This window comes from Herpailurus yagouaroundi, unplaced genomic scaffold, assembly GCF_014898765.1.
Source record: "Herpailurus yagouaroundi ecotype Mexico unplaced genomic scaffold, PumYag 186, whole genome shotgun sequence".
In the NCBI taxonomy this organism is placed as follows: domain Eukaryota; kingdom Metazoa; phylum Chordata; class Mammalia; order Carnivora; family Felidae; genus Herpailurus; species Herpailurus yagouaroundi.
This window is the reverse complement of record NW_024412417.1, coordinates 7,272,868-7,283,304: the sequence shown is the minus strand read 5'-3', so window position 1 is coordinate 7,283,304 and position 10,437 is coordinate 7,272,868. Positions and strand designations below refer to the sequence as shown.

Sequence of the window (10,437 nt, the reverse complement as noted above, 5' to 3'; positions counted from 1 at the left end):
TCTCTCTCTCTCTCTCTCCCCCCCCCCCCCCCCTCCCCCCCCCCCCCCGTCCCCTCCTCCCCCCTCTTCCCCCTCCCCCTCTCCTTCTCCCTCTCCCAAAAATAGTTTTTTTAATTTTTTACAAAAGAAATGAATATATTATAGACTCAGGTGTTATAACTTATGAGCAATTAGTTGCTTTTTTGGATATATATACCTTCAATAACAAATGTGGGATAAGAAATTTGCTGTTTAAAGTCTTATAAAGATTGTTCTTAAAATCTTTTTTTTATTCCTTTATTCTTATTTCTATAACTTAGGCATAAAATGGCTTAAAATATAATAAGAGGGGTATTTTGAACTTAGTAGATTGAGATGGTTGGTTTTTTCCAGTATATTGGAAGTCAATGCTTTCCTGTGGTTCCAGTGTGCAGCTAAGGTTGGGAAGTACTCTCCTAGTAGATTTCACCTGGACAAATAAACAGAGGAGATTAGGTAAGACGTTTTTATTTTTTTATTTTTCCAACGTTTATTTATTTTTGGGACAGAGAGAGAGACAGAGCATGAACGGGGGAGGGGCAGAGAGAGAGGGAGACACAGAATCGGAAACAGCTCCAGGCTCTGAGCCATCAGCCCAGAGCCCGACGCGGGGCTCGAACTCACGGACCGCGAGATCGTGACCTGGCTGAAGTTGGACGCTTAACCGACTGCGCCACCCAGGCGCCCCATAGGTAAGACGTTTTTAAAAGGTTAAGTAATGAGGATAGCCTAGACTAGTCCTACCAGATGCATGGTAATCACATAAGAATTAGAAAACAGGATAATGGATTAGACCAAACAGCCCAGAAGCAGATGTTAGAATATATAAAAGTTCACTATAAAGAGGGTGTTGTAAATCAGTAGCCTAGATTAATACCATTAATAAATGTTGCCACTTTTTGACTACTTGCTGAACATTTTATATGCATTATCATTTAATCCTCTTCCTGACAAAGCTGTTGCTACTATTATTCCCATTTACAAGTGAGGAAACCTGAGGTCACTTAGTATTTGGCCATTCTAAAGCAGTTGGCTAGCTCTTTTAGAATGCAAATGTTCAAAAAGAAAAAAGGAACTTTTACCTATGTCAGAATAAATTTCAGATGGATAACAGAATTAAACGTAAAGTTCATATCATAAACATAGATAATAAATACAGGTATCCCCTACTTTTTGAACTTTATGAAAGACCTACATTAGTACTTCTGTTCACTGGCTGAAAGAAACCCAAGGTGGATTTTTATTTTTATAAAAAAAGGTGAAACAAGTGAAAATAGTGTTTGTTTTGTGGCACCTGGCTGGCTCAGTCAGTAGAGCATGCATCTCTCTCTCTCTCTCTTTCTCTCTTTTTTTAACTAGGCTCCATACCCAATGTGGGGCTTAAATTCATGAACCCAGGATCAAGAGTTGCATGCTCTACCGACTGAGCCAGCCAGGCACCCCAAGCATGCAACCGTTGATCTCCAGGTTGTGAGGTTGAGCCCCACATTGGGTGTAAAGATACCTTAAAAATTAAAATAAATAAATAAATAAATAAATAAATAGGGGCACCTGGGTGGCTGAGTTGGTTAAATGGCTTAGGCCATGATCTCATGGTTTGTGGGTTCAAGCCCTGCATTGGGCTCTCTGCTGTCATTGCAGAGCCCACTTTGTATCCTCTGTCCCCCTTTTTCTCTATACCTCCCCCGTCTCAAAAATAAACATTTAAAATAGAGAAAGAGAAAGAAGAGAAAAGAAATGAGAAAAGAAAGAAAATAGTATTTGTTTTGCAGTGAGCCATCATAGAGTTAGTACATACCCCGAGCAGTGACAGTGGCACCACCAAGCTCCTCTCCTGGAGTTCAGCATCTCTGCATCAAGCCACCATAGTTTTGAACTGTATCTTAGGTAATGCATCTCTGTTTTATCTTGATTTATTTTTGTGTATCCATTAGTAAGATTTGTCCTAAGGTATCAGAAAAGCCTAAAAGTGGGGGATTTTTTTTTGGTCTGGGAACACCCAAAAATGTTTCCATATAAATTAATGGGAATTGCTTTTTTGCTTTTAGCCTTTTCAGTTTACAAAAGGTTTCCTGGGAAGGCTCTACTTTCTAATAGCAGATGAAACCTGTAGGTGCACCTGATATCTGGATAAGGAGAGCTTAGGAGTAATGTAATTTCACAAAGGGAGATGTCTAAGTTTAAGAAATAAAACTGCCTCTGTGTCAACCACCATAAAATACAGTTTAATATACTAGGAAAAGCAAAGAAATAAATGGGTTAATAGTCTTTATGTGTGAAACACTCATACAAATGAATAATTCCTAAATATACAAGCTTAGAAATATGGGTGGTTAATAAACACTTTAGAAAGTGGTTGGCTTCACTAGGTAGCTCTGAAATAAAACACTGAATTAAATTAAAAGTAAAAGTAAAAGGTGGGATTTGAGGAGGGCATTTGTTGGGATGAGCACTGGGTGTTGTATGTAAGCGATAAATCACGGGAATCTACCCCCAAAATCAAGAGCACACTGTATACACTGTATGTTAGGCAACTTGACAGTAAATTATACTAAAAAAAAAAAGTAGTATATTATTTTTTGTCTCAGGACCTTTGCCCGTAGTATTAAGTCCTTTGCATGGCTGACCTCCCTATCCTTTAAGACTCAGTGTGTTGCACCATCTCAGTGAACCCTTTTTGAATTACTTAGTAAATGAGTTTCTCCCTGTATCTTGACACCCTGCTGATTTCCTTCATTGCACTTCACCTTTCAGAATCGTTTACTGCCTTTCTCCTTCAGTAGACTCTGCTCTGAGAGGAGAATAAGAATGCCATCTAAAAAGTGTTCAATAAATGTTAAATAAAAAAAGTAAATGAAAGTAATAGAGTGACATGCCATTTTTGGTATCTAGTTTGCTGACATTTTTGAGGAAAAATATGTGAGACAAGATTAGGTATGTACAGTCATTGTGCTGCTTGGTAAATCGGTGTTACCTCTCAGAATGGAAATTTTGTAAAAGGTAACAGCCTTAAATATTCATGCCTTTTGACCAAGTAATTTTATTTCTTGGAAACTGTTCTAAGGAAATCATCTCTGCCAGAGGATGGGGAAGCTTTCTTCCTAACTCTTCCTATAGTCAGTGGTATTCCTTCCTAAGAAAAGTAGATAAAAAGTTAATTAGGCCACGTCTTAGAGTTGTCTTCTTTTTCTGTGCCCCTCATTGAGTAAGTTATGCAAAGGACTCCTTCCTTGGCTGGCTGAGTAATCTTACATTCTATATTCTCACAAAAGTCTTTAAGAGTTCTTACTGCTTGAGGCACCTCATTGTGCTCTTGGTAAATTTGAATTTGGCCTTTGGGGGAAGGCAGAGGCCCTGTTTAGGCCCTGAGTGAAAGGGTAGTACCCTAATCCAGTTTACCAAAGAACCTTGCTTTGGGGTACCTAGCAGTAATCCAGCTAAAAGTGGTACTTTGATTTTGCTTTTGGTGACTTCCCCCTATTCTCCCATCCCTCTATGTGCTGTCCCTGCTGGATACCCAACTACTTCTGTATTGTGTGTGTGCTTGTGCACACAGGCATTTGTGTATTCCTGGGTTTTTTAGCTTAGTGCTTCCCTTCTTCATGTCCTTCTTCATGTCCATACAGAAATATTTTAGGACCAACAGGGATAATGGAGAGGTCTTTATGTTCATTGTTGTTCAAATATAGGTCACAATCCATTAGTGAACTCAATCAAGTGGGCCTGCAACTATCATTAAAATAAATGAAGATAACAGAATACATTATTTATAGTTGGAAGAATTATGAGTATGTATTTGTAATCCTGCAGTATGAAATGTATTTTTTATGTGGGTCACTGTCAAACTTTGAAAGCTATTTGTTCTAGCCAAATATCAATTAATGATGCCCAAACATCTCTTTTGTTTCTTCATTCTTAAATGGGGCAAGATTTATGAACAGAGATTCAGGCTTAAAATTGTAAAATTTGAAGAATGATCCATTCAGGAGACTGGCTAAATAAAGTATGATGACTTGTCCTTTCAGGTTATTTTTTCTCCAGTTGGTATTCTTTTCTTTCTTTTTTTTTAGGGTTTGCAGTGAAGGTCCAAAGGTTAGCAATAGCTTTCTTAATTCTTGTAGAATCAATGGAGCCTTAAGGAATAATTAGTGTACCATAATATACTGGTAACAGCACAGAGGAAACACAATGGAGCCCCAGTTCTGTGACAGCCTTGGACAGCGTTCTTAACTCCTTTATATCTGTTTACCCATCTATAAAATGGAGCTAATAGTGCATTTCTATTGTAAGGTTGCCCTGAGTAGGATATACAGTAATGCATGCAATGCTCAGCTGGGTGCTTGGACTCCCAATGAGTAGAATAACTTCCAGGCTGTTTTGCCTTGGACATTATTGAATGTCTGTCTTTGTGCCTTAGTTTCTCCTTCAGCTCACATTTCAGCAAATATTATTAGATGCTTCTTTGGAAGATGTAAAAACTTGTTTAATTACTTCACAGGAATTTGAGACCATTAAAGTCAGAAAATAATGAATGTAAAAAGTATTGCACAAATTTGGATGGTATTAATTCCAGTAGTAGCAATAATAGGAAACCTGTTTGCACTGCATTTGAGCTGATTAATATCTGTATGTCCAAAGAAGTAAAATCTGCAGTTGATTTAGATGGGAATAAATAGATACTTTCAGTTCTCTAAAAGCACCAATCTCTTCTGCCTTAGGACCTTCAGTTACTTCTTTTGCTTGAAATATACTTCTCTATCTCCACGCCTCATGTCTGTATATCTAGTTCCTCCTTATCAGCTGAAAGAATACCACTTTAGAAAGGCCTTCCCTGACCATCTAGTCTGAGTAGCTTCTTAGTTGTTTTTTCAAAAATCACTTTAAGGGGTTCCTGGGTGGCTCAGCCGGTTAAGCATCCGACTTCAGCTCAGGTCATGATCTCATGGTTGGTGAGTTCAAGCCCTGCGTTGGGCTCTCTGCTGACAGCACGGAGACTGGAGCCTACTTTGTCTCCCTCTCTCTTTTACCCTTCCCTGCTCACGCTGTCTTTGTCTTTCTCAAAAATAAACATTTTTTTAAAAATCACTTTAAAAAATCAGTACATTAATTTATAACTTGGTTCTCGATTTTGTTTTCTGTTTCCCTTCTCACCAGCTAGGATGTAAGCCTTGAGCAAGGACATTGCATGTGTTGTGTATTATTTTTTCTCCTGTACCTAGATCAGTGATTAACAAAATAAATACTTGTTGAATGTTTGAAGATAGTGTAAAGTATGAAAATTATCTATAATTGTACTTCTTAGAGTAAGTAACCATTGTTGACATTATATAGTTTTCTAGTTTTATTTTCTATGTGTGTGCTTACATATTTATAAGTGCCTATGATTATATGTTAAACCATATTTCACTGTGTGTAAAGATGAACATGTTTTACTGATGTCTCAATTTGGGGTGTCATATAATCAGGGCTATGCCATGATGTAATTGTCAGCATTTTCATTTTCAGTGGCACATAAAATGAGGATGTGTCTTATAGTATCTTAGATTTGATGAAACACAGTATATATTTGAAACAAATGAGATTATGACATTCAACTCTTTCCCCACCTAAATATCTTGAGCATTTTCCCATATCACTATGTTTAGACCTATCTCATTATTAACATATACTTAGCATATTATTATGGGTGTATCATAAATTGTTCAGCCAGTTTCTCTTGTGGACATTTGGAGCTTCTCCAACTTTTTTGTGTGTGTTACAAACAGTGCTATGTTGGATATACTTGCACATATGTTTATGCACTCGACTGGAATTTCTTTTGATAAAATACTTAGATCAGTGAGTATACATATTTTCTGTAGTGTACAAGAATGCCTGTTTCCCTGTATCCTCAGTAGTACTTCATCTTAGGAAATTTAAAAAATTTGTGTTAATCGGATTAGTAAAAAATATCCTAATGTTGTATATCATTGAATTATGAATGAGATTGAGACTCTTTTAGTGTTAATGAGGTGTTTTTATTTCCTCTCCTGTGACGCACTGTGCATAGAACAGTAGACCTTTAATTGGTTGGCACATTTGCTGCAATTAGAAAAAGAAGTCCTCACAGTTTGGAGCCATGCATTATCATATAAATTCTTTGGAACAACTTTAAGGGCAGAGCCTACCCTTGTGGAGGGCAAGAGAGCTTTATAAGGACCGAAAATTGGAGGAGAGACAAATTCAGGAATAATCAGAATCTTTGTAATGGAGACCAAAAAGGAGTACAGTATCATCAATTTATGAACTGAATACTGGAAATTAGACTGTGTTCTTAATCTTTAAACTTTAAATGCTCCTCTTTAATATGACTTGGTTATGGTAGTATTAGGTTAGTAAGTTTGAAATAGGGCACAACTCAAGGACTTGAATGAAGTCAGTATTGGATCTAGAGATTAAATCTATGGTCATTTAAGATTAGATTAATATGAAATACCAAAATGTTCTTGTCAACATTTTTGAGCACCTTTGCTGTGCTGGAGGGTGTCATTTTCGGAGATAAAGATCAGATAGCCTCTGTCTTTTAGGTTCCATTGCAGCCTTTGAAGGAGACAGATTTCATCCTTTGGTAAGAATGAAACCAAAAGGCACATGGAATGTAAAGAGCATAGAGGAATGTATTTAGTCTAATAGAGTTTAAGGGAGACTTCTGAATTAGATATAACCTAAACTGAGTCTTGAAGGATCAGTAAGAGTTAGCTGTGAGTAGTAAGTATTAAAGGATGTACGACAGCATAAGAGAAGGTACATGTGATGAAATGGACTGTAAATAGTAGGATATTCTTAGAAGAAGTTTGAGGTGAAGAGTGACTTCTGATGAGTCTAAGAGGGTAAGCAAGAACAAGATAATGAACAGCCTTATATGCTATGCTAAAAATTCTGCATTTTGTAGATCAAAGGGAGTTCTTTTGAATAATGACATGGTGAGATTTGCATTTGAGAAATCACTGCCTGAAGATTGATTTATGGGGCAAGACCAAAGGCAAGGAGACACATCAGGAGACAGTCTGGTAATCCAGATGAGAGGAATAAGGCCTTAGCTCAATGGTAATAGCTTAATTAATTTCTCTTAGTTTTTACAGAATTTGGTCCTCTTCTTCAGAACCCCTCTGAGATTAAATTTCATGGAACTGGGATTATTATTTTGCAGAGAGGACTTCTATTTATCATCCAGTTGCTTATTCCTTTATGTCTGTAAGAAGTTTATGCTTTTTATAAGTACCTAAGTCAGTAGTATTGTGCTATATTGAGATGGTTAACCTTTTTTGTATGCTTTGTGATTTTCTTAGAGGGAAACAATTTTGTTGGAGTATTTTGCCTATAAGTAAAAGTATGGATTTGTTAAATTTAGGTTATATAATCTTTAACTTACATGAATTTCCAATTTCTGTGTGCTAATTTCTTCTTCTTTTTTTTCCCCCCCCCAAAGGCTACTAGCAGAAGATGGTGGATCGCTTGGCAAACAGTGAAGCAAATACTAGACGTATAAATATAGTAGAAAACTGTTTTGGAGCAGCTGGTCAACCCTTAACTATACCAGGAAGGGTTCTTATTGGAGAAGGAGTATTGACTAAGTTGTGCAGAAAAAAGCCCAAAGCAAGGCAATTTTTCTTATTTAATGATATTCTTGTATATGGCAATATTGTCATCCAGAAGAAAAAATATAACAAACAACATATTATTCCCCTGGAAAATGTCACTATTGATTCCATCAAAGATGAGGGAGACTTAAGGAATGGATGGCTTATCAAGACACCAACTAAATCATTTGCAGTTTATGCTGCCACTGCCACTGAGAAATCAGAATGGATGAATCACATAAATAAATGTGTTACTGACTTACTCTCCAAAAGTGGGAAGACACCCAGTAATGAACATGCTGCTGTCTGGGTTCCTGACTCTGAGGCAACTGTATGTATGCGTTGTCAGAAAGCGAAATTCACACCTGTTAATCGTCGTCACCATTGCCGCAAATGTGGTTTTGTTGTCTGTGGGCCCTGCTCTGAAAAGAGATTTCTTCTTCCAAGCCAGTCCTCTAAGCCTGTGCGGATTTGTGACTTCTGCTATGACCTGCTTTCCACCGGGGACATGGCCACGTGCCAGCCTACTAGATCAGACTCTTACAGTCAATCATTGAAGTCTCCTTTAAATGATGTATCTGATGATGATGATGATGATGATAGCAGTGACTAAGGACATATTTTGAAATATTTAATTGGGTGTGACTACCTGAGAAATCAGCTCTGGGAGAACATAGAATTCTGAGCTTTCTCTCAGTTTTGCTCTAGCCATGAATTTGCCTGAGAATCTTTTAACCTATGTGCCTCGATATATTCTATAGAAAATAGGTCCTGTCATTTTGTCCCCCCACCCCCACCCAACTCCCCGCTCTTCTACAGGGATAGACTTTTGCAAATCTACCAGATAAATTTTTGGTTTCTTATTCTTGTTTAATTTTAGATTATTTTGTTGGAAGGTTGAGAAAAGATTTTTTTTTAACAGATCATGTATTACATTGATGTTTACTATATGTTCTGTTATATGGAAATACTAAAAGCAAAAAATGATGGAAAAAGTTGTATAACGCAGTTAGCTAATATTATTAGCTTTTTTCCTAACCATTCTATGTAATGGTTAAGACACCAGTAACAAAAAAACGTGATTTGAAAATACTTTGTTCGGCTTTTTCGTATACCAAGTGGTGCCTTATCATAATAGCACTGTTAAATGAAATAAGCCCCTACCTTCTCACTTTTAGTTTGTTTTGAAAATACACTGGTGCTCTTTGAGGTGATAAAATGAGTATTTATGAATGGGTATAATTAGAAAATACTTCTCATCTGCAAGCTACAAATAACTAAATTTAGAGCTTCTTCATTCTATATGAATATTTTTCCATAAAATAGTTGTGATTATATTTTTATGTTTTATAGGTACCAAATTGTCAAATATATATTTTAAATTAATAGGTTGTCATTCTTAGGGATTTGATTTGAAATTGTCACACTGCATTAGTTTCTACTTTTAGTAAAGCATATTTGTAGGTATAAATTCATCTGCTTTAACATTATTTCTAGAATGAAAAATCTTACAAAACTTTTGAAATTAAACAATCTCTTTAAAAAAAAAAAAATCCCACGATAGAGCATAGATCTACTTGGGTTGAAGACTTGGAAGAAATAATGTGTAAGAATGATGAAGACGGACCAGTTAAGTTTGACTAGACTTATATTGGTGGAAGTATTGTCTATTTCAGTGTGAAACTATCTTGAATTTGCAAATATAGTGTTATATTTTATAAAGTTTTGTAAAGTCCCAAATGATACTTCTATTTTTGTAAAACAATTATATGTTAATCTGTTTCTGAAATCATTTTGCAGTCTATAGAAATAGAGTAGCAGTTGATCTTTCTAAATTGTAAACTTCATTGAGTCAGCCTAGATTGCTTTTGAGAATTAGTAATTTTTCACTTTTTGCTTTTGAGGCAGCCATTTAGGTTGAAAGTATATTTATCATATAAAACTTGATGCATTTTGCACTATTCTCTCCATTTGTATGCTGCAAATAACTACAGTCTTTCAAATATGAAGAAATCAGCCTAAGGTTTATTTTAAATTCCAAACTTCTGTGTTTTTAAATATTTAAATCTGGATATATTGCAGATGTCATGACTGTTTGATTCAGTAATGTGACGGAGAATTTTTGGGTTTGGGTAAGGCACTAACTTTACTGTTAGATTGTGAAAGCATCTGAGATACATAGATTTCCCTGTAGGAAATGTGAAACAAAGCCACAACAGTTTTTTTTGTTTGTTTTAATATCATATGGACATTGTTTCCAAGCAATATATACAGTATAATTGCAGTATAATTAATCAACATATCTCAAAAAGACCATGAAGCCTGAGAAGTGCTAATGGAGACTTTCTGGTACATAGGAACCCAGCAAATTCAAGAACCAAGGGGAAATCTGGGATGACATTTGCATTGTCAACCTTTATTGACTCTGTTTTTACAATAAAAAATATCTTACAACTTAACTCTCTGTTTCTTGCATACTGTGACTTGAAGATTTTTCTCCCTTTCTAAGGTAATGATATTCTGCATATTTTACCTCTTTCAGTAGCTGTGGGGTACCTTTTATGTGCCAGGCATTGTTCTAAGCACTAGGGACAGAGCAGTAAACAGAATTTCCCTCCTTTTAATAGAGTTTCCATGCAAAATGGAATCCAAGATGTATTTCCTTCCAGAATTTGTTCTGTAATGTTTAAAGCTTCTGTAAATCTTTGGTGCCTATTTCTCATGCCATTCCTCTTGAATAAAATTTACTTGGACTTTACCTGCAGTACATTAACCAAATTGGTAACTTTTGATGTAAAGG

At 36.0% G+C, this 10,437-nt stretch overlaps 1 protein-coding gene across 7 annotated transcripts in view; it reads left to right on the top strand.

The window, feature by feature from the left end:
• The window catches only part of PLEKHF2 (pleckstrin homology and FYVE domain containing 2), a 28,692-nt gene extending 18,596 nt beyond the window's left edge, over positions 1–10,096 (top strand). For 4 of the 7 annotated variants that reach the window (XM_040494029.1, XM_040494026.1, XM_040494028.1 and 1 more), the window contains exon 2: positions 7,487–10,096. In XM_040494029.1, coding sequence (XP_040349963.1) covers positions 7,501–8,250 — 750 coding nt within the window. In that variant the 5' untranslated portion in view covers positions 7,487–7,500 and the 3' untranslated portion in view covers positions 8,251–10,096. Of the gene's footprint in view, positions 1–5,987; positions 6,282–6,366; positions 7,105–7,486 lie in introns of those variants that run through there. The other 3 variants (XM_040494030.1, XM_040494032.1, XM_040494027.1) reach the window with 3 other exon arrangements.
• The last annotated feature ends 341 nt before the right edge of the window (positions 10,097–10,437 follow it).